At 55.6% G+C, this 27,354-nt stretch overlaps 11 protein-coding genes across 11 annotated transcripts; 5 read left to right on the forward strand and 6 right to left on the reverse strand.

Annotated features, from left to right (window-relative positions):
- Positions 1–2,136: 2,136 nt before the first annotated feature.
- Positions 2,137–2,514, forward strand: BGZ61DRAFT_531530 (RlpA-like double-psi beta-barrel-protein domain-containing protein-containing protein; the record flags this gene model as incomplete). Its single annotated transcript, XM_046253716.1, has 1 exon — positions 2,137–2,514. One exon carries the CDS (start codon positions 2,137–2,139, stop codon positions 2,512–2,514), a length of 378 nt encoding a protein of 125 aa, XP_046105225.1.
- Positions 2,515–2,930: 416 nt separating this feature from the next.
- BGZ61DRAFT_531531 (uncharacterized protein) lies at positions 2,931–5,712 on the reverse strand (the record flags this gene model as incomplete). The annotated part of the gene is made up of 2 exons (XM_046253717.1): positions 2,931–5,162; positions 5,209–5,712. The coding sequence occupies 2 exons, from the start codon at positions 5,710–5,712 to the stop codon at positions 2,931–2,933; spliced, it is 2,736 nt and encodes a 911-aa protein (XP_046105226.1).
- Positions 5,713–8,389: 2,677 nt separating this feature from the next.
- BGZ61DRAFT_449729 (uncharacterized protein) lies at positions 8,390–9,656 on the forward strand. The gene has a single exon (XM_046245648.1). The coding sequence runs from the start codon at positions 8,472–8,474 to the stop codon at positions 9,579–9,581; it is 1,110 nt and encodes a 369-aa protein (XP_046105227.1). The 5' UTR covers positions 8,390–8,471; the 3' UTR covers positions 9,582–9,656.
- A 1,419-nt stretch (positions 9,657–11,075) lies between these two features.
- On the forward strand, positions 11,076–11,472 carry BGZ61DRAFT_476989 (uncharacterized protein; the record flags this gene model as incomplete). Its single annotated transcript, XM_046248849.1, has 2 exons — positions 11,076–11,078; positions 11,128–11,472. The coding sequence occupies 2 exons, from the start codon at positions 11,076–11,078 to the stop codon at positions 11,470–11,472; spliced, it is 348 nt and encodes a 115-aa protein (XP_046105228.1).
- Positions 11,473–12,167: 695 nt separating this feature from the next.
- BGZ61DRAFT_531533 (glucosidase II beta subunit-like protein-domain-containing protein) lies at positions 12,168–13,815 on the reverse strand (the record flags this gene model as incomplete). Its single annotated transcript, XM_046253718.1, has 2 exons — positions 12,168–13,652; positions 13,717–13,815. The coding sequence occupies 2 exons, from the start codon at positions 13,813–13,815 to the stop codon at positions 12,168–12,170; spliced, it is 1,584 nt and encodes a 527-aa protein (XP_046105229.1).
- Positions 13,816–15,279: 1,464 nt separating this feature from the next.
- Positions 15,280–16,921, reverse strand: BGZ61DRAFT_575972 (uncharacterized protein; the record flags this gene model as incomplete). The annotated part of the gene is made up of 4 exons (XM_046256209.1): positions 15,280–15,966; positions 16,019–16,171; positions 16,286–16,567; positions 16,720–16,921. The coding sequence occupies 4 exons, from the start codon at positions 16,919–16,921 to the stop codon at positions 15,362–15,364; spliced, it is 1,242 nt and encodes a 413-aa protein (XP_046105230.1). The 3' UTR covers positions 15,280–15,361.
- A 558-nt stretch (positions 16,922–17,479) lies between these two features.
- On the reverse strand, positions 17,480–18,200 carry BGZ61DRAFT_449734 (uncharacterized protein). The gene has a single exon (XM_046245649.1). The coding sequence runs from the start codon at positions 18,021–18,023 to the stop codon at positions 17,718–17,720; it is 306 nt and encodes a 101-aa protein (XP_046105231.1). The 5' UTR covers positions 18,024–18,200; the 3' UTR covers positions 17,480–17,717.
- Positions 18,201–19,679: 1,479 nt separating this feature from the next.
- Positions 19,680–21,722, forward strand: BGZ61DRAFT_531534 (uncharacterized protein; the record flags this gene model as incomplete). The annotated part of the gene is made up of 2 exons (XM_046253719.1): positions 19,680–19,943; positions 20,010–21,722. The coding sequence occupies 2 exons, from the start codon at positions 19,680–19,682 to the stop codon at positions 21,720–21,722; spliced, it is 1,977 nt and encodes a 658-aa protein (XP_046105232.1).
- Positions 21,723–21,831: 109 nt separating this feature from the next.
- Positions 21,832–22,744, forward strand: BGZ61DRAFT_219522 (uncharacterized protein). The gene has a single exon (XM_046238085.1). The coding sequence runs from the start codon at positions 21,941–21,943 to the stop codon at positions 22,436–22,438; it is 498 nt and encodes a 165-aa protein (XP_046105233.1). The 5' UTR covers positions 21,832–21,940; the 3' UTR covers positions 22,439–22,744.
- Positions 22,745–22,942: 198 nt separating this feature from the next.
- BGZ61DRAFT_350616 (Psf3 protein) lies at positions 22,943–23,538 on the reverse strand (the record flags this gene model as incomplete). Its single annotated transcript, XM_046240249.1, has 2 exons — positions 22,943–23,440; positions 23,497–23,538. The coding sequence occupies 2 exons, from the start codon at positions 23,536–23,538 to the stop codon at positions 22,943–22,945; spliced, it is 540 nt and encodes a 179-aa protein (XP_046105234.1).
- Positions 23,539–25,775: 2,237 nt separating this feature from the next.
- BGZ61DRAFT_350304 (uncharacterized protein) lies at positions 25,776–27,090 on the reverse strand (the record flags this gene model as incomplete). The annotated part of the gene is made up of 3 exons (XM_046240216.1): positions 25,776–26,569; positions 26,616–26,715; positions 26,845–27,090. Coding segments are annotated over 3 exons (1,140 nt in total), but the record flags the coding sequence as incomplete, so codon positions are not given.
- Positions 27,091–27,354: the final 264 nt, after the last annotated feature.

Raw genomic sequence — 27,354 nt, forward strand, 5'->3', positions numbered from 1 at the left:
CACGACAATCAGCCTCGAGTTCTGTCATAACCCGGTCAAGTCAAGTAAGACGATTCAATAAAAATGACCTTGCACCAATTATCCGTCAATACGCGAAGATGTGCCTCACCCGGGAGCTATTTCCTCCACTGAGACAATATCATCTCGAGTTGTCCCGACCTGCAGCTGCAGCGCGCCCATTCTCGAGGCTTTCAACACGAGCGCCGATCCAATCGCAGATGGATACAGTCCGCCCCCGCGTTTCATTATATGTAGGTGAGGCTCAGCTTACCTTGCGTGCTTGCGTACTTCTCGTGTCCAGGCACTCTCTTTTGTTTGGTTCGTCCGATCAGGTTGCACATTACGCCATGGCTCTGCTGTCCCCCTTGCATCGGGTGCCAGGAACGAAAAAGGCTATGTGAAGGTGTCTCGGGATTGTGTTTCCTTGGCTTCGAGTTAGAGACAGGTGACGCGAGATGGACGGGTTGAGCTGGATGCGGAGGCGGAAGAATGACGGAGAGATGACGGTTCCTCGACCATCCTCCGCATGCAGTTCCCTTCTCCCCATACAACTCAACCCTTTCAAGTCACAGGCCTATAGCGTGCCAGTGTTTCTGAATTCGACGTGTTGCAACGCGACTCCATCATGGGAACATATCAGCCACATTATACGGCTTCACTTCCTAGGGTAGCAGATCCTACCCAGCTCCCAGGAACCACGGGCTCAGGGAATCTCACTGAGATCCATTGCACCGAATTTTATGCAGGTCCGACAATTCCACGTTCACTAGAAAAGAGGGTTGTCTCGGTAGTTGGCTGACAGGTCAGTCAGTTCCCCAGATGTGTTCGTCAGCCTCAAGTCACCCTGGACACTTCATGTTCCGACTTCGCTGCTCGCTTCACCGGTATTTTACTCGGTTTCATACATAGTTCAAGCCATACTTGAATTAGCTTCATCCTTAGCTCAATTTTGATCATGTGCAGTGGCAGCTCGTTCACACTATCAGGTCCGATCAAAATTCGTTAGTTTGTAGCCCCATCTACGAAAACGAGAAGCATCAAGACAACAGTGGACGACGAAGGCTCATCCATGAAGTCAGCCTTACCACAGTCATATGTCACCCATTACCCCTCATTCCAAACCCTCTCGGAATCGACCCAGACCATGTGGTGCGATCCTCCGCTGAAGCCGGCTCCCCGGTGTGTCTACCGTGCGACGTCACGGTATCCGCGACACGTCAGCTCCTCCAGGAACAAGATGGAAGTGCCTGCATTAGCAGACTGTATGAGCTACATACTTTGAGACTGGCATTCCCTTGGAAGTGGCACTGCGCTTTGCAGCACGTTGGCTGTCAGATGTAGAGTTACAGGTTTTGAGACGGGTTGACAGGCGCACGTGGAACTAGACAGATGCATATCAAGTCCTCGACCAGGAATCTACCAAAGGATCTACTTGTTGTTTTGATATTGACTTCTCCTTTCCAGAGGCTAATATGGAATCTACCAGTGAATCATCTCGCGTCTGCCACACAATGGCGACAACACCCCAACGCCTGGTCAAGCACAAGCACCCATACGCAGTCATCCTCTTCCTAACCACTCCCAACAACGTACAACCCCATCACTCAATTCAAAACCGCCCTGCAAGGCACTTGTCAGAAGCGGCCCCACCTCCCGGCGCCGCCTCCACAGCATATCCCAAACCGCCAACCCACCAACACCATTCTGTGGGTGCCGTCCATCACCAACCCTCACATCGTAGCATCCCCATCCCGCCTGTGCGGCGCCCCCGGGGCCCTGCCCTGATTAGTCCGTTTGTTTAGCGGTTCTGCGGTGCGCATTGTGCGTTGGCCCGGCTGGTTCTCGCTGGAGGGGTGCCACCGGATGGGATGTTGGGAATCACGAAGGGTGACTGCGGGGAGAGATGGTGGTGAATCTCGTTGGTTAGGGATGAAGCTGAGAGCATTTCCAGATATAAATACAGCCGGGATTCGCCATAAATGCATTGGTTCCTCTCCATTATCATCAAGACAAGTCATTCCTTTACGATCAGCTCAAGCCTTCCTCACTTGACCTCGAGTCACATTCACTTACACGCATCTCAACATACACATACATCTCAACTCCCCTACACTCCCACACCAACCAACAACCAACATGTCCGCTCTCCTCACCACCGTCCTCCTCGCCCTCGCCCTCGCCCTCCCCTTCACCCACGCCGCGCCCACCAACCTCCACGCCCGCACCGCCGGCGACCTGACGTGGTACAACCCGAGCGCCGGCACGGGAGCTTGCGGGCAGACTTACAGCGACTCCAACCTTGTCGTCGCCGTGTCGGCGCCGCTCTACGACTCCCTCAAGCCCTGCGGCCGCTCCATCCGCGTCGCCGGGCCCGCCGGCACCGTCGAGGTTACCGTCGTCGACCGGTGCGGCGGCTGCGCCTACCATGACCTCGACCTCTCGCCCGCCGCCTTTAAGAAGGCGGTGGGGGATTTGGGGGTTGGGCGTACGTCGGCCGCTTGGGAGTGGGTGTAGATATAAGGTCTCTCGAGACTCGGTTCGGTGCTGTGTAGATATGTTTCGAAGTTGGGTTCGATGCCGAGGCCGGCGGGACTGGTCAGATAAGTTGATAGGACAAATTGAGCACAGATGTCACGTCTATCCCATTGGTTTAACACTTTACATATAAATACTAATATTGTCAATGTGAATTGATTCTACCAATCTATCTATACTGCCAGTACGAACCCCCGGCCGTATCCTTATCCCATATCCTACCCAACCCTTTTGCTTCCGCCCTCAGGCGTCCTGTGCAACCGGCACGAGAATAAAATGTTTTCCTGGGTATAATACAATCCAATGCCTGTCGCTTCCACCCCTGTCTTCTCCCGCTGTATCGTACAATCTGCACCTCCAATTCACTGACATGCTATCTAATCAATCCAGATCCCCTATCCATTTCTGGCCATGAAGCTTGCAGCCCTCAATGCTGGCAGCCACTTTCTTCTAGTGCCCGTCGCAGAAGGCACGCGCGGGCTACTCATCGGGTGCTCCGGCGTCAACTCTCCCACATAAGCAGGCATCGTCGGGGTGCTCGGCGTTTGCGGATCTTGTGATCCGGCTCTTGCCATAGCACTCAGGTCGACAGACATGTGACGAGATTGCCGTGGGAGCCGCATAATGGGCGGAGGCGTAGCGCCGTCTCTGTCATCCTCCACTGCAGCTGTTCGACTGACCCATGAAGGGACACCCATCTCGGCATTCGTCTTTGGAGCCTCTGGGGGTGGCCCAGGCATCTCAGTTGGGTTTGGCGGGGCGCTCGATGTTCCTCCTCCCAAAGATCGACGCCACAGCTTGGTGAGCGGGTTCCGGGCAGGCTGATTTGCAATGGGCGGGTAATGTTTTCTATTTTCAGCGGCTTGCGGCTGCACCGGCAGAGGTGGCTGCAACTGAGCCTTTGGCTCAGTAGGCGTCTGAACATCATCACTGTTTCTTCGGCCGTAGAGTGGGCGACGGCCTGAAGCCTTAGACACGCCTCGCTTCGTCGATGGCCTTCCTGGGCTGTTCCCGGTCTGAGCCAGCAGACTTGACTTCCTGTTAGGAGGTGGGGGTGGCAGTGACGCCGAGAACAATTCTGGCTGGACTGGGAACATGTCGATGATTTTCTGAGGGTCAAGACCTGTAGCGACACCGCCTGGGTGGCCAATCTTAGGGCCAAACATGGCATCCACAGCCCAGCCGCCCTTGGACGTGGTGTTGGGAAAGCTGAAGAGATCCGGTGAAATGCGCCCAGTTGTGTCGGGCTTGGCGCTCTCGCGCATCCAGATGTCGAGGCTCGATTGAAGCGACCGGGTATCAGAGTCGTCGCTGTCGCTGTCCCAGTCATTTGCTCTGCGGTTAGATACTGTAGTCTCGTCGGCAGAACGAGGACGCTGGATGGCTCGCGCCCGGGTCTCGAAATATGCGCTATTGTTCAGGTCTCTTGCCTTCTCCAATGGCTTCGCACTCAACCCCATATCTCCGAGTGGCACTCCTTGGAACTGCCTCTCGTCACCGGACGCATCTGACAAGTCGTCATAGCTGCGCTGACCAGTTGGCTGCCTTGAGAGAGTGTCATTGGAGTTTTGGAAACGTCTCAATGTGGACGTGGAGATTGTGTCAGGGGTGGGTGGGAGATCATGTAGACGAACTCCACCGGGAGCATCGGTCAATACTCTTCGTAGTGACTCCCGCTTCTCCTCTCTCATACGTCTGCGTTCCGGGGACCTGGCTGGTGGTGACTTAGCCGCGCGGCCAGCGAACACAGCTCCATTATCCTGGTCCCGGCTGTGAGGGCGGTTCTCAGCCCTCTTCTGAGAGTAGGTAGGATCAAGACGCTCAATCTGCTGCAATGGAGATCTTGGGTCGATGACATCGGTGATGGTCTGGTAGTCCCTCTGCTTGCTGGTATTCGTGAGCGAGTTCGAGCGCGCATGTCGGTTGGACGCTGGTACCGCCCTGGCCATTGAGGTCTTGGGCCTCTTGATAGCACTGGCCTTTCCAGGGATGCTATCGACTCCATCCAGCGAAAGGGGTTCATCGACCTCACCGGGTACGGCATTTGCGTGTCCCTTCTGCCCATACACGCTGATGAAGGAGCTCTCGCTCAAGACACTCAAGCTGGGGCTAGCCAGGCCGTCAATAGGGTTGTTATCCGCATATCCGGCGCCCTCAGAGACGTGCGGTAGGCTGAGAACACTTCCCCTGACTCCAAGGTAGACATTCCGCAGGTTCTCAGTGTTTTCGGTGCGTTCGGAGAGGAAGCTTGGCATACGGGTGAGGACCTTAGCATCATCCTCAAGCTTGGTGACATTAGGACCGTTGAACTTGGGGGCGGGATGCTCGTAATCCGCCTCAATGGCCTGGAGGGCATATCGCCCCTCGGTCTCGATCTGCTGGACCATGCCGCGTTCTTTGGCAAACTGCTCCAACTTGGCTTCCAGCGTGACAATCATGGCCACAGCCTCCTCGACGGCCTTGTCACGCTTCTCCAACTCCTGCGCCAACTTGTCATTTATCTCTTCGACTCGGGTCTTTTCGGACTCGAGTCCTTCGATTCGTTCCTCCATGACGGTTTGTCGTTCTCGGCGATGGAAGAGTTCCAACTTCAGGTCAAAATTTTGCTTGTGAAGACTCGAAATAACCTAATCATGTCAGCGCGTCACTGAAGAAGGTGTGCGGGCGCCCTACCTGTTCCATATCCTTGACACCAAGGCCCTTCTTCTTGCCCGCCTCAGTGCCAGTTGTTGACTGCGGCCGGCGCACATCAGACTCACCACCCTTAGTAGGCGAGCCATGACTGACCCGGCTGAGTTCAACGGAAGCACTCAAGTCGGTATTGGCACGAGACCATGCCGACTTTTCGCTCTCGACCTGGCGCTCTTTCTGAAGCCTCTCTTGTAAGAAAGTCGAGACAGCCTGCTGTCGGTTTGACTCGTTGCTGGCTTCTCTGGACAAACGGGGTGTCCCCCGGGGTGTGCTTCGCGGGGACGAGACGCGATTGCAAGCTGTGTTGTGGAAGCGATGGGCTGCGTGGGAGCCTGCCATCTGAGTCGAGGGATCAATTTGTGAGGACGAGCTGTTGGCGCTCTGAGACGTAACTCGGGTGTTTGTGGTGCTGGTGGAGGATCGAGAGGCGGTGCGAGGATAGGAGGGTCGCGACCTCTCGTAGGGGTGGGCCTGAGATGAGTCCATGGTAACTAAGGAAATGCTGGTTGGCTGTTATCGATTATTGTAAGGTAGAAAGTCCAGAAGCTCTTCGATAGGGAGCTGCGGAGGATGAGTGTACTTCAAGCGGGCCAGCCAGTGTAGACAGCGCAAATGCAGAGTAATGAAACAGTTCCAGCTGTCGGATCGAGAAAAATTACCTACACGGCCGGTTCGCCGTGTAAAAGAAGCAAGGTGTAGATTGGTGGAGATTATAGTCGACGACTCGATCAGTTACTCAAGACACCAGGCGGAAGATGTTTGCGGTTCCGAGATGGACGAAGCGAGCTATCACATGGATGTGCAAGGTGTTAAACCTAACAGGTCCAAACAGATGGAAATCTGGAGATGTCTTGTCGGGTCCGTTTAGACACGCTGATAGACGTGACCAAACAGCATATCGAGTTGTCGCGTAGAAGTCGGGAAAGACCGGCAGAGCAACGAGGTCCTCTACCTCATCGCGGTGTGCGGTCAACCACGGCTGGAACGGTTGGTCCGCAATTGATGGATTGACGATTTGGCAAATTCGATTGGCCTCGAGATAGTCTGAGTCGGTTGGAAATGATGACAGGGAGAAAATGGTTCGTTATGTAGGAACCGGAAACACGAAGCCGTTGCAGACAGAAGCAGCAGTTCCAGGGGATGGATTTTGCTGTCTCAGCTCCTCTGCAGCCACTGACCAGGACCAGGGGATGGATGGTGTCCAATGAGATAGCGACGACGTGCGTTGGCTCGAACGATGGGCTGCAGCAGCGAAATGCGAACGCGCAAAGAGAACGACGAGGGGCAGGCGATGATCGAAGAGATGTCGAAGAGAAATCGGGGGGCTGTTGGTGGCGATGCGGGACGCGATGGTTTGGTGAGGCGGGCGGACTGGAATGAGGGTTCGCGCGACGGAAGTGGGCGGGAGGTGGGAAGGATGGCTTGACGGAGAGTGCACGGCGAGACAAAAGAACTGGGAGGGCGAGTGCGACGAGGTGAGACCGGCAGAGACACACAAGCGACGCAAAGACAGACACAAGCGTCAATCTTGTCTTGTTGTGTCGGGATGTCTTAGGATGAGCAAGTCGTCTGGAGGGAAGGAAACGCGAGGAGGGAGCGGGAGGAAGTGATGGAGGCGAGGAATGGATGATGAGGTGTGGAGGAGGTGACAGGCAATCTAACCCACGGACCAGGCACTAATAATACCAGCAATACCGGTAATACGTACCAGGACCACCCACTATACCTCTAATACCAAAGTACGTGCGAAACGAATGTGCTTTCTTCTTCCAGCACGCGAGGGTGCAAACGTCGTCCGCTTGCAGTCGTCGTGCTGCCTAAGTTGCTAACTAAGCCCGTCCCGACGATAGTCCAATCCACGGATGCGTCTCATGCCACCACTGCGGCAGCCAGGGGGAAAGCTACCCAGCGGTGCTCAACTTTAGCGTTTTAGGGGGAGCGCAAGTGGAGGCCGTAAAAAACCCTTGCTGCTGCGGCGGCGCAGGGTGGGTGCTCCGGGTGCATTAGCGCCGCAGCGGGCCACGCCAGGTACCGCAAGATGAGTGCGTGGGCGCGGCCGTTCGCTGTGCTCCCGCGGATCTCAGCGCGCTGATCCTCTTCCAGGGACACAGTACAGTGGGCACCTCCCGTGGGGCGGAGCAGCTGGGCACCTATTGATAGGCCGTCCGAGCTTCACCCACTGGAGATGCAGCTGCACAATTTCCAGGACCCGGATGGAATTGGCTTGCATTCCAGCCATACAAACCGCCGGCTCTTGACGTCGCAAGCCAGTTGCTGGCCTATGCCTGTCGTCTTGTTGTTTGTTTGTTTGGGAGCCTGCAGCTTCCGCATTTTCATCGGTCGGCAGTTGTTCAGCTCCCACTAGGCATCGTCGGAGGAGGCACCAGTCATCCGTCGCCCATCACATCCGCTCCGTATCCGTCATATCACAGTCGCATCCACCACCGACCAACCATGATATCACAGCCGGCTATGGAACTTCGCCCTGGCACGCCCTCAAAGCAAGGGAGGAGAAAGCCCCCCCTCCCTACCACACTCCTCACTTCACACCCACTCTAAAACTCCAATCACCACTGACGCTGCAAATGGGCTCCAGCACGGCCCAATCAGGCCCGCTCCCACCGGCCTGGGGAGCATGGCCCCCCGGCAGCCGGCCACGGACCCCGCCCCCGACGAGGAACCCCCCATGTCGTCACACCGGCCTGGCCAACGAGAGGCCATCTCCGGGTTTTAGTTTTGCTTCTTCTCTCCTTTGCTTTTTGGCCTGCCAATTCTCTAACGACGGTTTTCCATCGTGGCTTGGGGGCTGAGGCCGAGTGAGTGGGTGGGTTCGAGTGTGAAGTCTCGGTTTGCCGTCGAGATCGAGGGAGAAAGGAGATGAGATGCACGCACGCAATTCACCACAATGCTGGCCAGACGAACCGAACGACGTCAGCATGGATGCCGTCATGCAATTGCCCGTGGAACTGGCACGACTCCATGTTTCATGTTTCCTGCTTCTCTCTCCGGCTCCTTTCCGTCGGCTCAAGAGTGCCGCTTTTAGAGCGGTGGGTCTCTCACGGCTCCGCATCCTTCATAAATCACCGTTTTAAATGATGCCACCTGTGTTCCAGCTCCTCCAATAGTAGACCGGCTTTGCCGCCGAGACTCCGTAAGTGACGGTCAGCTGTCTCCTTGTCCCTCTACTCCAGCTCAATTGCCGCACGATGGCCACGATAACATAACCATATCCTCATTCCAACACCATGGAGTCACCCCGCGCAAATGATGCCCCTCAGCCAAGGCTGCCCCAGGAACTTCTCTTCCTTATTATCGAGTCACTAGCTCCCAGTAATCCAGATGCGATCCTACCGTCATCCCATGAGAACACCAAGTGCCTCCTCGCCCTTACGCGCGTCTGCCGAAGCGTCTCGCAACTTGCGTCGAAGCTCTTGTGGCGATCCTGCCCACACATAACCTCCCTGAATCAAGCGCAAGCTTTCGCCGCAGCCTTAGAATGCCTGTCTCCAGACGACCCTCGTCGCCCCACTAGTCTCTTCCTGGGCCTATGTCGAGGCGATGAGGCTGCTCCAACTGCGAACTGGCCGTGGCCCCGCCACTTCAACGAGCCAGCTCCGCATCCCGGACACGTCTCCAGCAGTGACATGCTCGATCTTGGGTTCTCTGGTTCAATCATTGGCAATCTCGTGCAAAGCATCCTCCTCAGCCTTGCACCGACCCTGCGGCGCTTGATCATCAATATGCCGCTGGCGGCCGTTAGTTCCGCGCATGATGGGGACTCGCTCATGCGTCTTCTACGGCCGGGATTTGAGGCCCTCGTCAACCTCGAAGAATTCACCAGCGTGGGCGATAGCTTCTCTTTCAGGTCAGGTTCCCCAGAGGTCTGGGCCACGTGCTGGCCGAAGTTACGTCGGTTGTCGCTGGGCAGCCCAGTCATGAACTTCAAGTTAATGGCCAGCCATCCGAACCTGGAGACGGTGGTCATCTCCCGCCATAGTTCGTTTCATTTACTGATGACTGGAAACGTCAAGAGTTACTTGGCTCGAGCGCTCAACACCCAGAGAAGTAATTCGACACCCGATAGCCAAGCCAAGGTGCCCTTTACCTTGGTATTTGTGGATGCGTTTGGCTCCTCATGGACCGACCTTCGGCCCAACAACGTTGCTCGTGTTCTCCTGATGGACGTAGGGAACAGGTTCGCTGATACTTTCAGTCACTTTAATGAACTAGATAGGGACAGGAAAAAGGTTCTTATCCCTCGACGCTGGATCCAGCAACATGCGTTGAGGGGCACTCTTTGGGAGACGGCTTCTGCTGGATACGACGAGCGGTCAGACTTCAGCCTCCTAGGATAGACTGTGAGACATGACATGGAATGAATAAATACTAGGTGGTTTCATTCCAAATTGGTTTCAGAGTGCATCGCCTGGTTCTTTACCTCGGTCTATCATAAGATAGGCGGAACTGCACACTCCAACAGGCACGCTCTTCTCAGCGATCCATTCCGTTTCTCCCCTCCATTTATCCCATCCGTTTCTCTCCTCCATTTATCCCATCCGTTTCTCTCCTCCGTTTCGCCCCACCGTTTGTTCAACTGGCACAAAGCATCCGTCATAGCTGACGTATGGAGGGGCAAAAACGGCACTGACGCTAAGCCCAATCTACACCGACATCGTTCTCCTTGCAGTATCACCAGCAACGCCGACAAAGCTTCAAGGGCCCCGTAAGCACCAGACAATCATAGCTGCTCAGCCCTTGCATCGTCAAGAGCAACACGAGCGACCCTAGGACGGATGCCATGTTCTTGCACAAAACCATTCGACCCCAGCTTCTCATTACTAACGCCGTGTGAGACCAATCCGTTGCAATCCACACGCCACAATTCATCATCCACATCCACACATCCATCCACACATCCACTTGACATCGCGTCGGTCCGCCCGGTCGGTAGTACGGTGGGTGGCCCGAAGCTTCGCAAGTCCCGGCCTGACCCGCGCGAGGAGCGGCAGAGGACGAGTTCGGTCGAGAGCCGTCTCAGCCATTCCCGCCGATTGCCACATTGAGCCAAGCTTTAAAGGGGGTCCGCATAGCCAGTTGATGGCTGTCGCATGAACTTTGAGGAGACGGAACTAACCCACCTCGTCCCGAACATGAACTATGTGTGCTCGTTGGCTAGACGGGATACGACATCGCTTGCAACCTTACAACCTCACCTCGCAAACCTGACCAATTCCGTCTCCTAAGTCTCGGCAATTATTGTGCAGATGCGACCGAGTGGATCGACCGTCTGCAGCTGGGGTTTGCATACCGCCTCTTCGGACGTTGCATGGCCTCGCATCAACATCATGCAACCGGCGGTCTTTAGAAGCGGACAGGTCCACATCTTGGGGGCTGCCTGCGATGCCTGCACCGTGCTTCTTCGTCGGCTGATTGATACTGCATCGTCGTCGACGGGCCTTCTTTTGACACGGGAGAACAGTTAGCGTGAACGTACCCGTAGTTCGTGGTAAGTTGGCGTGCCCACTATTCGTAGATCGGTATTTTAAGGGGATCTACCGTAGGATCAGGAGCAAGGACCGGGATGCCCATGAATAATTGGACAGTACGGCAATCTGATACGTCACTCTACGACTTGGTGCCGCGGCGTTGAAGAAACACAAGAGTTATGAGCTGTCGCTTAAGCCCTTCTATCAAAAGTATTTAACGGCGGGAGACCATGCAACCAATGTCATATCACAGTCACTAGTTTGACTGCTGCTTCCTGCAGTGATATACTGATATCTGGGCTGTGGAGACAAAGGTCGAAACTGTTCGAAGGCCGACATTTCGTTCAAAATAGGGTGCATACCATGGTACGTTATGCATAACAATATACCGTACTTATGAGAACACATTATTCAGAACCTTGCCATGATACGGCTAGGACTAACTGTCATTCAGATAGCGACTGTACGACATCATGACCAAAGAGACAAAGAAGAGGAGTCGAGAGATAGTAACTTAGAATGCTTCAGGAAACTCGAGAGGGCATATACAGATAAGGGATACGTCAACAATCTCTCAGGTCAAGCATCACTTGCGCAAGGAAGTGTTTACAAATACCGTTCTCCCTCATATCATAGTCCGCAAACGATTGATATATCGTCATTTCTCCCTGTCTCCTCGACCCAATTACAGAGGCGGAACAGTAACCCATCCATGCACCCCGTCGACAAACGACCAGGTACTGGCTTTAAGACAGTTTAGTTTATCGTTTCGGTACGCTTGAACAGATCAGCGTCCGGCAGTACATTGGACAGAGTTGTAATATACAACTAGATGTTTAGTGTCTATCCCCATCCATTAATACATAACTCAAGTATGGGTGTGTCGCCTTATATATCCCCTCTAAGTTTGTACGCACGAAATGCGAGTTGGTTTAGATGCCAGAGAAAAGAAATGACCGTACGTAGAACAAGACGTGTAACTACGCAGTATGTTGAGGTGCATTTGGGACAGGGAGATATCTATCTTTCATATAACAGGCACATTGGATGCTGCATTGTAAACTATATCTTTTGCCTGTGAATAGAAACACTCCATGCATCATAACCAGCACCAGAAGATCCAACAGCTTGGATCCTGGGCGTTTCCCGAACTCGATGTTCTGTTACCCTATACCTTGAGACCTCTTTGCAATTCGGTCAGCTACACCAACTGTTCATAACTATGATACCAGGCATACTATCATCGCCTACGCTTCAACAATCCTGCCCTGTTACCTCTGATGCCTATGTTTTCTTGGCTGGCCTCACTACCGACCGGCTCATTATATGTCGTGCCTGTTAATGCGTGTTATTCACTCAGCAGTACGAAGAAAGGGACACGGAGAGAACTGTGACCTCTGTGTATTCATCTCATGCATCAGCCCTAACGCCTGTAAGTATACAACAACCCTATGCCTACAACTCATCCTTGTTCTTGAAGAACTTCTCCTCACTCCCGTCCTCCTCCTTTTGCTTCCCCTTAGAATCTCCAGCGTCCGCAGCCTTCGCAGGCTTTGCATCCGTCGCCTTCCCCTTGCCGGCTTCCGGTTCGTCGATGTATCCCCGGAGCTCCCGCACTCCGCCGGGCAGCTCGACAAGCTCGAGCTTCCAGCTGTCGACGCCGGCGAGCTTCTGCATCTCTTTGATCATGTCCGCGACGACGTCCGGCTTCAGCTCCTGCTTAACGAGCTCTTCGTCGCTCATCGAGGTGACTTCGCCGCCGTCGGCTGCGCTCTTGCCTTGCGCCACCATCTCGATGAAGCGCTGGCCGTCCGTGTCCTGGTTGGAGAAGTAGCTCTTGGGCGGCGTGAGCTTCGCGGGGGGCTTGCCGACCTCATCGGCGCCGGAGAGAACTTTGCGTGCGCCGACGATGACACCGCCGACGTTGACCTCCTTTTTCGCTGGGAGGGTTTCGGTGACGTCACCCTCTGCCACCGGCTGCTCTTGGGTCGCTTTGTTCTCTTGGGCAACGGGTTCTTCATACAGCTTCTCCTGTTCCAGCAACGGGGGAGTGGCATCATTGTCAACGATGAGCTGGCAGTTGATGGGGTCGGCTCGGGTCTCCTCGGGCGGCAAGAAGGCCACGTCGTTACATAGACGGGGGGTGTTAACCACCATGAGATACGCGCAGATGGTAACCTCCTTAATCCACCCAATTCTGTCGTTCTTCAAGCCCGGGACGCAGTGGTACTGCACCTCGATAGTACGGTCCCTCCCTGTCAAATCGCATTGCGTGCCTCCCTCCAGCCGCTGCACCAGATATCGCTGGTCACCCTTAACCTGCAGCTCAGCGGGTGGCGGCGCGCCGTCGCCATTCTGTTTGGCCTGGTACGCGGCGGCCGCGGGGATCGTGGGCGTCTGACCGAGCACGTACGCGGCAGTGTTAGGATCGCGTTTGGGGGGTTGGCCGTTGGGGACGGACGGCAGGGCGTGGAACTGGACGATTTCGCGGTTCTTGCAGAAGCTGTAGCTCCACCATCCCGACATAAAGTACAGGCACGATTCCTCGATCTCGGCGACGAGGTCCCATCCGCTTGTGGTCGCGCGGCTCAGCTCGCGTGCCTCCTCGGCCTTGGCGAGCTCGTTGGCTGTCTTGTCGTCGGTAGAGGAGGGGTAAATAACGGGGATCGAGCAGAGGTATTGATGAGGAGGTAGCTTCATGAGCTCATAGGTGTATTCTTGCTCTGTTTCTTGCTCTGGTTCATGTTTTGGTTCTTCCTTTGGCTCTTCCTTTTCCTCCTTCTTAGGGCCATCATCGGCGCCGGGGCTGGCCTGGCTAGCTTCGTATTCGAGGATAGATTGCTCAAACCCAGCCCAGAAGGAGGGCTGGTTTCTCTGCTTCTCTAGTATGGCATCCGCATCTTTCTCGGTGATGTACTCTTGGGAAAACACAACCTCAAACTGGGTCGCATCAGCACGGCACAGCTGGGCGCGGTTGGAGGGGAAGTGAGGGGAGCACACGCACCTGAGGGAACGTCAGCAGGTCCTCGTGGATGCTGAAGCCGGGCGAACGAGCTCCGGCGAGCTGGATCGCGGCCAGTAGGAGTAGATTCGAACGGCGCATTTTGCCGTAGTGCGGCGTGCCTGCTCACATAGAGCTAGACAGTTGGAATCGCCCGAAGAGGCCGGCCAGTGGTCGTTCGTGGACTCGTGTTGCGATGAGGTGTCATGATGGGCCGAGCTGTGGAGTTGCCAGGAACCGCTTAGTCCGCTGAGCCGGAGATTTGCCGGTGCATTTGTCGCAAGGGGTCCCGGAGCTCCAAGCTCCCGATCAGGGCTTTGTGCAAAATCAATATCCACCATGCTCCAAGCGCTTACAAAAGAAATCCACCTTGTTCAAACCTCCGGCACAGCGTCACGTCCGTCGGCATTTCCGCTCATCTCAATCACGGCCGTTGCCAACATTGAGTCATATGGCCCCGCTGGCTAGCCACGTAGGAATAGTTCACCGGCTTAAAATAGTTGACTCTGGAGTCAAACCAGTGTCTCCGAGCTCTAACAGCCAACTAGTGTCGACCGTCGCCGTTAAACACACAGACAGGCACAAGATTACCAGGGACATCCCCGCCCAACTAGATCAAACAGACGTCAAATTTCGGCATCAGGAAATTTGGGTCGCCACCAGACACGTGTCGGACATACAGGATCCTAGAGTCCTCGCGAACGACCGATGGCTTGGTGGTGATTTCGCAGGCCTCACCCCAGGAGCTATGCGAGATCCCTGATGCGTTGACGATCTCATCGCCGGTCCGTTAGCCTAGAGCTCGGACGGCCCTTTCTACAGCAAAATGCCCAGTTGGAACTGGCGTTTCTTGGTTCCTGAGCAGGTGACCGTTGAGGTTTTGTTCTAATTAGTTTTGAACTTGCGCTAAGAGCTATGGTAATATGCCACGAGGTTCAAAGCGCAATGGTAATCAAGGACATCCCGGCGTCGCTAGTTGATTGTCAGCTTGGTTGCCCTATTGAGGTCGCCGCTGGAGACAGCTGACAGTTCCGGGCGCTGCTACACATCTCGGGTTGCAACGTGATGAAGCAGAGTTCTAGTTTGAGTGAGAACTATGTGGTATTCCGGCGAAAGTCTCAGGTACAAACGACTATGGCGCAGCTCTAACGCCGACGAATCATGTAACCTCGACCAGGTTGCACGACCTTAACTTCAGCTAGAGATAACTTACCTAGGTAGCTACAGAGTCAGGGACTTTCCGTCTTCCGCGCGTACAGTGCTCAGCACGTTGGACAATGCGGGCGATGCAGCGGCGAGAGCAGGCTGGAAGGCTGTGCTCCTCCATACGCCGCTCGCTTTGCATCACTTGGAGGGCGGAGGAACTAGATGGGGCGAATCGGAAGCCTCGGGCAATTCACAAAGTGCACCATCCAGCTACAAGGAAAAAACACAACATGAAGCGGTGTACGCCATCGGGGCCTTGCTCGGTGAGGCTTTGCTGTCTTGGCTGGCTTGATGCCGTCTCGAAGCGACCAGGGGCGAGGCTCTGCGAGCTTGTGGCTTCTTGTTAGCTGCCGCCACTACGTAAGATCCGTTCAATCAGGCTCTACGATGTCTCATTCTAGACCTTGCGAGCTGCATTAATGCGGCACCAACAGCGGAAGAGTCATTCAAAACCGGGGCCTAGATCTACTGTACCACCACGTCCTGGCTCACACGTTTTGGCTTGAATACGGTGTGGGGGGAGCAATTGAGCCGGAAGAGAGGTGAAGACGTGAGCAAATGATTGGAGAATATTTGAAGATCTGCAGGCGAGGGAGTTGAAACGGCACGGAATGGCTTGGGGCATGATCAACGCAGGGAGCGAGGTAACGGGGCACTGAGTGGAACTTGATGGACCAAGCGGATTGACGCGAAAGGATGAAGCGAGAGCGAGGAGGATGCGGCATCGTCGGCAGGTGATGCTATCTTTGGCGGGTGCCGAGCCGTGTCGGTGACCTTTGGGTTCGGTTTGGGTCTCATCGGTGGCCAGGTTGGTTTGTGTTCCAATTGTTGGTGGTTTCTCGGGCCCTTGGCTTGGGTTGCAACCGCCGTTGGGGAGCTGGTTGACGGTGCCCGGCATGTTGGGGATTGGGAGATGGACGGGATCATGCTGCATGCTGCACCAGCGCCTGTGGACTAGTGCACTGTAAAGCAGGTGTGAAGCAGGTGCTTCAGCGCCCAGCGAGTGCCCGGAGCCAAAAGGAGCTGGAGATGCGAGCACTGCCAGCGCTGTGAACGACTAGGACTCAATTGCACCCATGGCGGGCGATGGTCGACCCACAGGCACAGGCGCAGATGACGATGTGAGGACACGGGACAGGGGACTTGGGTTTGACGGTCTGGACGGGGTACGACGAGCGCGGCAAGTACGACACCGACAAGCCGTCGCCCAGAAGCCATTGCCCAGAAGGCCCAGAGGCTGCTGCAGCGCGTGCTGCGTCAGTTGGTCAGTCGCAAACTAGAGGTGTGAGTAAGAGCATGCGGTGTCTCTCTCAAGGTGCCCTCTGCCCTGGCGCCGCTGCAGCGACTCCATGCTTGTCCGCCTCACTCTGAACGACATGCACAGCCAATCGTGGCTGGCGACCGGGGCGGGTCCAGTGTGAAAGCCTGAAGCCGCGCCACGTCGAGGGCCAGTCGTCTGAGTGCTTGCCTCGTTTTTCCACGCGGGAGTGCTGAGACGGTGTGGCAGGGGTCTGGCGGCGCTGCGTGTTAGTCGATGCGGCGGCGGGTGAGATGGCAGTGGGCATGGGATGGGACCGGGATGGGGGCAGCAGAGGGCCAGAGGCTGACCGGCCAGCTGGCGGCGGACTCGGGCGAATGAAGCCGCGTGCTGATCCTCCATCTCAGATCAAGGATCCCGGCCGCCTTGGAGGAAGCCGCTGAAGCCAGTGGGATGTGACTCGGTCGGTTGGTTCCCCGGCCTTGTCAACGTGCAGGTGGCTGCCGCGCAGTGGTCTACGTCTACGTAGTACGTCAACTCACTGGCCGCCCCCGGTGAAGAGGGTGCTCGGTTCGTTGGCGACGACCTGTGGGCTGTGTCCGGGAGTTGATGAAAGCTGGTGGTGGTCGTGCTGGAACGGCGGGCATGCGTGAGACGGCGAATCACTTTCGACGGGAAAATGGGATCATCGTCTTGCCCTCGCCCAGACCATGCCCAAAGAGTTCTACTGCGCAGGCCAGCCATTCGGAAGCTCTCCCATCTCACTCTCTCATCTCTCGCCGTATCCCAAGATCCATCCCACGGCCGGTCCCATTGAGATGTCCAATCGCCCAGAGTGGAACCAGCCGGACAAGGACACGCTGGGTGCGGCTGGGCGTTGAATGATCTAGCGCCAGGCGCATGATAATCATGAGCCGATCGATGGGGTCTGGAGGTTTAAGGCCCTATGGCCAGGTCCCCCAGCGCGTTGATGAGCAGATGCAATTGTCCGACCCGCTGTGGTGCCCGCTCTGGTGCCCGCTCTGGTGGCTCCTGGTGCCCGCCAAATGTGAAGAGAAGCGCCATGATGACATTTCTCTTGTCCCCGTACCCAGAGAGCCCACTGCTATCCACTCTTTCCGAGTCACTGAGATCCACGACTCCCCGAAACAAGGCCCTTTCGAGAGACTCTGTAGGTTTCTGCTATTTTTTGCTTTTTCCTCTCCATCTCCTTGGCCGGCGACGTGTCAACTGCGCTTGGGATTGGATGACGACAGAGGTGCAGGCCAGACCGTATGTAATGCATGTAGAAGCAGCCCATCTCAATAATGTCGGGGTCTGGGCAAGGCCACCCCCTTAGTTGGCCACCCCTTGGGCAATGTGGTTCTCAATAATTCCAACAAAATGCAAAGTTAAAAAGTAACGTGTTAATCTTTATTGCAACATAGGGCCTCAGCTTTGTATCTTCCACCTGGTTGGTGTGTTGACTGCTGTTCCAACTCCTACAGGCCATGTAAGGGGTGGCCCAGCAGCTGCCCGTACCCACGTTAGTTGGCTTGGCTTATGATGGTGGCACGGAGGTTCCATATATTGCTTCTGCCAGTCTCCAGCCCGGTTCCTCGGGCAAGCCACGGACCGTAGACGGAATGACGATGACGAGACGAGATGGAGCCTTGACGTCGGAGAGATCAATTACGTAGGTCCTAGATCTCTCCGCGAGACTGTTTTGGAATGAGGAATGAACAAGACCCATCCTTGGGTCCGGGCGGTTGTCTGTGGCTCCGAGTCCTCGTGTCTCGTCCGTGTCACAACATATCCGAGATGTGGTTGAAACCTGTAGCTCCCATGTGAGTGTCTGCATCGACATCGGCGTCGAAGAGTGGACGAAATAGGGCCGCAGTCGGCGATGCACAACATTCTCGGAGCCTACGATGCGCGCACGGTACTGCGTGTCGACGCTTCGTTATTGGATCCCACCTCAGCACAAGCACGAGCACGAGCAACAACGAGCGAAGAAGCGTGCCATGATCTCGTCGCACAGCCCGGGCGAGCCGAGTCGTGGCTCGTGAGCATTGATGGTTCCTTTCCTTCCTTTTGTTTCCATGTCTTTTTTTTTTTTTTTTTTCCTTTCTTGGCAAAAGTCCTTGGCCCCAGGCCTCAGACCCGTGTTTGAGACGGCCTCGTGGGATTGGATATTGGCGGCACCGAACAAGCTGGAGACACTCCCGGTTTACAGCCAGCCCGTTCCGGCGCCACAAAGCGCAGGCTGAGCGGCCAGGTTGGATGCCAACAGGCCAGAGCCCACCACCACGCTCCGCGGCGCTCACTTCACCGCGATCGGGCGAGTCGGGGCAGTGTGGGCACCTGCAGCCGCGGCGCTGGGATGGGTGGAATGGGACTTGTTCAGTGGATGGGCCGAGTGGAGTGGGTGCTGGCAGTCTTCTCGGTGGGATCCTGAGTGGTGGCTCAGTGCGCCCAGCGGTGGTGTCAGTGGTGTTTGTGGTGTTTTGGTGGGTGCCGTCGTCGTCACGGGGGTCAGCAACGGGTCCACCCCACCCGTGCCAGCCAAGCCAGGCCGAGCCCACATTTCTTCCATCTCGAAAATCGTCATCGTCGCAGTGCAGCGGCAGACGCAGATGCAGACGCAGAAGAAGCGACGGCGGCATGAGCTTGAGCATGAGCATCAGCTTTCAAGCATCCACTTTCAACACCCATCGCAGCCTTTACACCCCCTGGAAGGTGGTCCTCCATCTCACGCCCACTCGCCCACTCACCCAACTCATCCACCCCTTCTTCTCTGCTCCTTCCCTCCGTCGCCCTGCATCTCCCAACGTCCTCCGCCGTTCCAAGTACACCACCAGCGCCCAGACAAGAAGCCAGGCATCCAACTGACACCACACCACACACGCTACAACTAATAAACCCCATCCCATCCCAGTTGTGACCACCCTTCTTCCTCCTCCTCCACACACACTCTTCACATCCTGGACATCACACATCACACTTCACACTTCACACCCATGCCTCTAGACCCATAAACAACACACCCCTGCTCACCAGGCCCCCCTGCTCCCCTGCTCCTCCGGTGGGGAGTCTCGAAGCCTCGTTCTAAACCACTGGCCGTCCGTTGTTTGCCGTATCCTGGCTCGTACTTTTAATCGCCTATCGCCAACTCATTGCTTCTGAGCTTCCTCCTCTCTTCTTCCGTCATCTCTGTCGACTCCATACCACTAACCTCCACCTGCAAACAACGCCTTGCTTTAAACAAGGACTCGCCACCAGTCCTCACCACCATCCTCGCCTCAAGTCTCCATCGTTGGTCGTCCTCACACGAACTTGTCGATCCGCATCCACGCTACGTGCTGTACCTTCTCCGTCTACAGACGGATCGCCACGCATCGCCCATCAGGGAGCCTCAACCAGCGCTCTCCTGGCTATCACGCTTTAGACTTTGCCATCTCACCCTATCGTCTCATCTGCCCTGTTCTCCTCGCGCTTCACCACTGCAACACGGCATCGCAACATGAATTTATCTAGTGACGCCAAATTCGAGGAGCTTCAACGTCGCCTGCAAGAGTCCGAGGCTCGAAACGCCCAGCTCGAGAAGCTCGTTCAAGACAAGCAACTCAGCGCCGACTCGTCAACACTAAGCCCCGTCACTGGTGGCATCCCTCTGGCCCAGAGTGGCTTCTCATTCTCCAACTATGCTGTGCCCAGTGTAAGGAGCAGCGTGCTCTCTCGCTCCAAGTCTACTATTAGCTATCCCACCCAGATGGTCTCACCATTGGTAAATTCTCTCACAGCGCTTCCCACACTTCTCACCCACGCCAGCTAACACCTCATCTTCCCTCAGGATCGAGATGTCAGATACCAGGCTCCCAAACGCCAAAGGCGGGCCTTCTCTCAGCAGTCTGGCCCAGCCCCCACCATGATGAGCCGCAGCATCTCAAATCGCTCCGAGAACAACATGCCGTTCGTCCAGGTCGGCCCCGTCGCTCCCCTCGTCAGCCCCGTCACTCACCCGGCCCTGGACCGATTCTGCTCCTCTCACGATGAGCCCGCAAATCAGTCCCTCCAGGGCGGCCTCTCACAGCGTCTGCCCAGTGTCGAAGAAAACACACCTCTCTTCGGCATCGGTTTGGACCCAGAGGACTTTCTGGCACGTTGGGGCGAGCAAGGGTCAGAGCCTTACCTCTCATCGCGGCCTAATTTGCCCAATGAATTTAACTTTCAAGTCCCTTCCGCCTGTCCCTCGATGATATCCGGGTCATCCGCCGCTGAGACTACGAGCCCTCTGACCCGCCAGAACAGCTCCTTCGACAACATCGGTGCCACCGACATGGCTCGCCTTGCCTCATCTCAGTCCCAGAGCGATGCGTTCCTCTCCCAGGACTCCTTTTTGCCCTTCAACGCCGGTAACTACCCCGGCAGCAAACCCCAAGGCCATGAACAAGTCTTGCTTGGTCTTGGTGCTAGTCATCAGTATGAGTCGTCAGCATCCAATGGACTGTCCTTCCTGTCTTCTCCCGTCTCTGCCAACATGGAGCGATCCATCTCCAACACCAGCTGTGCCAGTACAAAGTCGACTGCGTCCACTCTGGAACGCCGTGCCAAGGATGCTCGAGAGCGCATCATCCAGCAGGCAAAGTCAACCACGATCGCCCCCAGGCCTGAGGAACCACTTGCCACAAGCAATGCTGGCCCTGCTGCATCCAAACGAGATCCCAAGATGGCCGTCAACAAGAACCATTACCAGCGCCCCAAGCACCCCAAGGTCTTTTGCGATGAGTGCCAGGAGCATCCGGAAGGTTTCAGAGGTGATCATGAACTTCGCCGACATGTCAACGCCAAACATGAGGGTGTCGTCAAGAAGTTCATCTGCCGCGACCCAGCTGACGTCGGAAAGACCTCCAAGGTTCAGGCCATCAATCCTCTCTCGAAGTGCAAGGCCTGCACCAGTGGAAAGCTGTACGGTGCTTACTACAATGCGGCTGCGCACCTTCGTCGCACCCACTTCAAGCCCAAGACTCCTCGCGGAAAGAATAAGAACAATGATGAGAAGCGAGGTGGAAAAGGCGGCGGTGACTGGCCCCCCATGGCTGATCTCAAGCTCTGGTTTGAAGAGAAGCTCGTCAAGGTTGACCAGCAAGATGCTCTCAGCCCTGACCAAGATGATACCGACGCAGACATGCTTGATGCTGAAGTTCCCGACGTCTCGGTGGACACCCCGATGGGGATGTTTTCGCACATTGGTAGCAGCATGAACCAATATGACATGGAAGCTGCTCGCTACGATCTCACCGTGGACACCGCAGACGCCAACAATGCCATGTTGGGTGCCGCCGCTGACATTGGTATGACGGCACCCATCTCATCCGCATCTGGCGGGTTTGGGTATTCGCCTTACTCTGATGGCTCGCCCATCGGCCTAGACGGCGACTATGCCTTCTCAGATCAGGGCGCGTCGGTATATGGCACAAATCTGTCATCCTCCAACACCATCACACCCTCTACGTACCAGGACATTTCCCTCACCGTCTCAGACGCGATGTGGGGATCTGTCTAGATTGGGCCTCAGTTGGGTTCATCTTGGGTTGCGATTTCTTTTTCTTGGCTCGTCTTACTACCACCAGTTTCCACCAGTTTGTGTGCTCCACATATGATTGACTTCAAGGTCATGGTCATGTCAGGCACTTCATATCCCAAGGGACGGGTGAAAAGAACAAGAAAAAGGAAGAAAAAATTCCCCAAAAAAATTATTGCGAAATTTATGATTTGGTCGTTATGATCCTGGCCACGACACATGACTCGGCCACTGGCCCAGCATCCCAAGAGAGCGGTGGACACGACTCTCTTGATTGGGCTGGACGTTTGGCCTTGTCTTTCCCCTTCTCTCCTAATGCCTATTTTCAAGAGGCGTTTTTCGTTATGGTTTTATCTTTTCCTGTTTGGCGTCACTATCTGAGTGTTTTGATACAAGTCATGTTTAATCCTCCCTTGGAAACTGGTGGGAATACGTTATTTACTTTTATCTGCTCCCTCTGGGATGTCAGATCCAAGACCAACCGCAACTGCGGAAACGGTCACCTTCACGTTTTACATCACACGAATCGAAAGTGCTTCGTTTGTGTGGGTTTTATATACTGGGGCCAAGAGGCCACCGGGGTTACTGGGAAGGAAAGAGGAAAACAAGAGTCCCTTTTGGTTTACTTGTACATGACATCGACTTCCGCGAGGAGTTGGGACTTTGGGAACGGGACAGGAAAGAGAATGGCGTTTTGACGAGGCCGAGGTGAAGCCCGGGTCAAGTACGGGTTACATCCCGGGCTTTTGCTGGCATACGTGTGTATATTTGCTGGGATGGACGAGACGAAGAAAGAGTGATAATGGGGTTATCTGGAGGCAGCTGGGAAATGCCGGGCATGTCGTTCGGTTGGAAGATACCTGAGCGGATGTATGAGTACCGCGCCTAGTTGGCTCGAGACGTAGGAGTCTCGAGCTGGCAACACCAATGTGCTGGAAAATGCACACATTGAACCCCCATCTTTTGTCTGGTCTGATGTGATACCGGCTGAATAATTGTCGCGTTATTGCATTGCCATGGCCGCTTATCATGCGCCCTCCGTGTGTCAATTGTTAAGGATTATGTTAAATGATTGTTACATTGTCGTAGTCACATCATCATGCCGTGTATCGAGTAATCAAGGGTATCAAGTCGTCCCCCACGCAACAAACCCCCACAACCAAGCCTGCATTGCGTCTGCACACGCACGCATCTCACTTCCCTCACGCCTTCTTCACCTTCTCCGCCCACTCCTTGGCCCCCTTGACGCCCTCATGCCCGCGCCGGAATAGGCCCCTCTCCCACTCATCCAAGCCGCGCAGGAACTCCTCGCCCTGGCCCCCCACGCCCTCGTCGGCCTTGCGCGCGTGCAGGCCGACGTCGGCAGCGCGCACGACAAACGTCTTGCGCAGCACCGCGGCCAGCGCGGCCTCCTCGAAGAGGTCCAGCATGCGCACGCCCACGCCGTAGAAGTGCGGCGACTGGTCGCGGATCGGCACCGCGCGCGGGTCGGCGGCCAGCGCGGCCTGCACGGCGCTCGACAGGCACGGCGGCAGGTTGAGCGTCAGCGGCGCGCCCGAGTCGTCCGGCAGCGTGGACAGCGCGAGCATCTCGGCGAGCCAGAGCGGGAGCGAGAGCGGCGTGCCGGACTTGAGGCCCGTGGTGGAGTTGTCGAGGTGGCCGAGGTAGGGGACGTCGAGTTCGAACTGGCAGGGGACTTTCTACAGTTTTTTTCTTCTTGTCAGACGCCGGTTCAACCCGGGGATGGCTGCCGTACCTCCGCATCCGTCAGGATGGAGTCGATGTCGTAGTACGACATGGTGAGGTTTTGTTTGGCCTTTGCGCTCAACCGGCCTGGGTGTGTCGGAAATGACGATGGTGCTGTTGGCGGTGGAGGGGCACTTTGTCGAAGACGCGTTGATGCCCCGCGGAGACGCGACTGTGCCGATGACATAATCCCGGCCTGCCACTTACCCTAGAGTAACATTCGGTCGTCATTGAGGCACATTGGCAATTATAGGAAGCTTATTGGCCATTTGTGTCAGTGAGAAGATGCTTCACTGTTATCAGTGCCGTCACGACCATGCCCTCAACACAGAGAACTGCACACTCCTTCTTTCTGCTGCAAAGCAGATCATCACTATAAAGATGTCTCCGTGGTATTTCCCTTTTCAAATCATCATCCGCGCCACTCATCCCCATCGCCAGCTCTTCCCTCTCTAGTCGGCACTTTCGGAATTCTGGAATAACGCGAGGTATCCACTACTCGGCCTTCCGAGATCGGGCGGACGACCGAACAAAACGCATCAATTAATACACATTTCCCGAGCTCCTTTCGGCTCCGAGCGTTAACTGCGATTATACGAACCGCCTTGTCTCCCATCTTGCCGTGGTTCAGAAGCCATGTGAGGGTGGGTTCTCGCGCCTCGGGGTTAGAATTACTAATAAGCATGGATGAACGGAGGGCTGGGTAGGGGTGATGTCATATCATGGGTCACCTTGAAAAACGAGAAGCATGCTTTATATGAACTGAATGGAAACCCAAGATATCCAATAACTGAGCCATTTTGAAGAGCCTGTAATAAGCTAACAACCCCTTCGCTTTTATACTGTTGCACTCCATCTCCCCCACACCAGCCACATCTCGGGATCTAAGCCACATCTTGGTCCAAGCTCCCAGCGAATGACGAAACGCTGAGATCACACAAGCAGCTCGGCAATTCAGTTCCCCGGACACTCCCAGAATTCCGAATCTTCCATCCTCTTGACATCATCACCTAAGTCCGCAGAACCCGGTCCTCCCAGTATGTCTCACTGACCCGTCGCCTCCCACCATCAATCTCTATTCCCAAATCCTGTAGCGTGGTGCCGCGTCAATTGAGTCCTTATCGGCAACTTGATTTCTTACGCCTAGCTTCATTGCCGAACCTGACTGACGAATCCCCCACTTCTGAATAGCTTCCACTCCATCACCATCACAATGGCCTCCCTCCTGCGTACCCCCGCCCTGCGCGCCGGCCTCCGCGCCCGTGCTGCTAAGCCCATGGTTGCCATGGCCTCTACCACCTTCGTCCGTGGCAAGGCTACCCTGCCCGACCTGTCCTGTGAGAACTTCGCTCTGAGCGCAAATGCCAGCTGTTGACCATGGTGTTGGCAATCATTAGACGACTACGGTGCCCTCGAGCCCTACATCTCCGGCCAGATTATGGAGCTCCACCACTCCAAGCACCACCAGACCTACGTCAACGGCTTCAATGCCGCTCTCGAGGCTATCGCCGAGGCCGAGGCCAAGGGCGATGCCAAGGCTGCTGCCGCCCAGGCTCCCCTCATCAACTTCCACGGTGGTGGCCACGTTAACCACACTCTCTTCTGGGAGAACCTCGCCCCTAACGGCAAGGGTGGTGGTGGTGAGCCCGAGGGCAAGCTCCTAGTACGTCTCTTCAACCTCCCTTAGATACCCTCCAGACAACCCCGCATACCAGACACAATTGATTGACAATGAACAGACTGCCATCAACGAGGACTTTGGCTCCTTCGAGGCCCTTCAGAAGCAGACCAACGCTGCTCTCGCTGGTATCCAGGGCTCCGGCTGGGCCTGGCTCGTCAAGGACAAGACCTCGGGTACCCTCAGCGTCGTTACCCGCCCCAACCAAGACCCCGTCACCGGCAACCTGGAGCCCCTCCTGGGCATCGACGCCTGGGAGCACGCCTACTACCTCCAGTACCAGAACCGCAAGGCTGAGTACTTTGGCGCCATCTGGGACGTCGTCAACTGGGGCACCGTAGGCAAGCGATTCGAGAACTAGACAGTCTCGAGTTAGTGAGACAGGGAGGCATAGAAGCGACGCATGTAGGCGCCATGTGTCTGTGAGTACCTCGTGTATAGTGCGCCGAGCACCTGCAATACAAGAGTTGAGTCAAGCCATGCAAGGATGAACCTGCGAATCCTACTCTGTAACCGACCACAACGTACTACGGATCAAGAGCCGTGGTCCAACTCCGATAAGTCCCAATGTGTCCAGTTCAACTCGCCCTGCACACTCATCCAGAAGCAACTCAAAGTTGCTGACATCTTGTCAGTCCCTGGTAAGCCACCAGCTGAAGAGGATACTCAGCACTGAAAATCTCCCCCGCATAATCATACCAGTCAAGGTTCTCTGGTCGTGTCCGGGCCTCGAAAAACTTGACATAGTCCCACCATCCGGGGTAGTAACCCGCACAATCCCAGCCTAGAATCCACGCAATTTTCCCCTCATTCACAATAATGTTCTTTGGGCAAAGAGCACAGTGCGACAGTAATTGCCTGCCTTTGACCTTGAGTGGTGCAATAAATGCTAGGGCGACTTTCTTCGGAACAGTCTTATAGAACGAGGACAGAAGAAAAGCCATGAATTGCTTTGGAGATGTGTATCGACGAACGGCGTAGTAGGTGTGGTTCGTGTGCTTGTCAAGGAAGAGTGTGTACTCTCCAGCTTGGACGGAGCCCCGTCCATCACTGCAGACCACGCCTCGCATGCCATCCACAATCTTGCGAAGTTGCCGGGCGTAGTGGCGTTTCATCTGCGAAGATAGACCAGCCCACACGTCTTCGAGCAACTCTCCTTCCACGGACCGGTGAATCACCCCTTCAACAATGGATGTGTCAGGGTCGCCGGAGGTGAGGGGGAGCACTCGGGTGCACGGGTGGCTCGACAATGTCTCGTGCTGAACCAGGCATGCGTCCGAGATTTGGATCTTGTAGAGCTTGCCACAACCTTTTCCATCTTGTTGGCGAGTATACAGAGAGAGATGAAGCTCGCGGTGTTTCAACAGAGACAAAAGGTATTTGGTGTGCTCGTTGGGTTTGGGTGCTTCCAGGGGTTAGCCACAACCGCATAGCATGGTTGCTAAACTAACCGGGACCAAGAGAGGGGATGTCTGATAACTTTGGCATTGGAGGTAATAGAGGGAGCGCAGGTTTGTGACTTCTTTCTTCGCAGAATTCGGCGTGCGAGCGCTTCGACGAGACTGGAGGTTTGTTGACGGGTGGAAGGCGGACCCTCAGGAGTTGGGTGCCTGGCTTCGGTCTCTGCAAAAGAGTCGTACTCAACGTCAAAAGCTGCCTCTGGGAGCTGATCATTTCAACGGAGTCGTTCCATACCAATTTCATCTGGTGCGTCTTCTCACGATCCCTCGTGGCCCTCGACGACGCGTCACCCACGGGGGCACAGTTCGCTCCACTGGCCGGCGGCGGCAGATTCTCCTTCTTCACCACCACTGGAGGCAGGGCAGCTTCTTCTCTGGCCACCTCAGCCAGCATCCACGCGCGCTCGGGATTCATCGTTTCCACGAACGCCGTGGGTGGAATGTCTGGGGCGGAAGCCATCGCAGAGCCAGGGTGGTAGAGACGGAGCAGGAGAATGGAACTCGCAGAATGAGAGAGAGCGAAGGACAAGTGAAGGTGGGTCAAACGAAGGTGTCTGAGAGGTCAAGGAAGGCTGGCAAAGAAGTGCATCCTAGTTGTAAGAGGAACCGGTGGAAGACGGAAGAGGATGATGGAAGAACGAAGTCATCGTGGGCTGAGTCTGAGGGAGCAAGACTGCTGGTGGTTTTTTGCAGCCGCCCGGCGCACCTCCTCGTTGGATTGGAAAAGAAG

Source organism: Ilyonectria robusta (assembly GCF_021365365.1).
Source record: "Ilyonectria robusta strain PMI_751 chromosome Unknown BGZ61scaffold_8, whole genome shotgun sequence".
NCBI classification, from domain to species: Eukaryota; Fungi; Ascomycota; class Sordariomycetes; order Hypocreales; family Nectriaceae; genus Ilyonectria; species Ilyonectria robusta.

Bases quoted from the DNA above. Each gene is read 5' to 3' on its own strand.
- BGZ61DRAFT_449729 (XM_046245648.1), top strand. From the start codon at position 8,472: ATGGAGTCACCCCGCGCAAATGATGCCCCTCAGCCAAGGCTGCCCCAG.
- BGZ61DRAFT_449734 (XM_046245649.1), bottom strand. From the start codon at position 18,023: ATGTCGATGCAGACACTCACATGGGAGCTACAGGTTTCAACCACATCT.
- BGZ61DRAFT_219522 (XM_046238085.1), top strand. From the start codon at position 21,941: ATGATCCTGGCCACGACACATGACTCGGCCACTGGCCCAGCATCCCAA.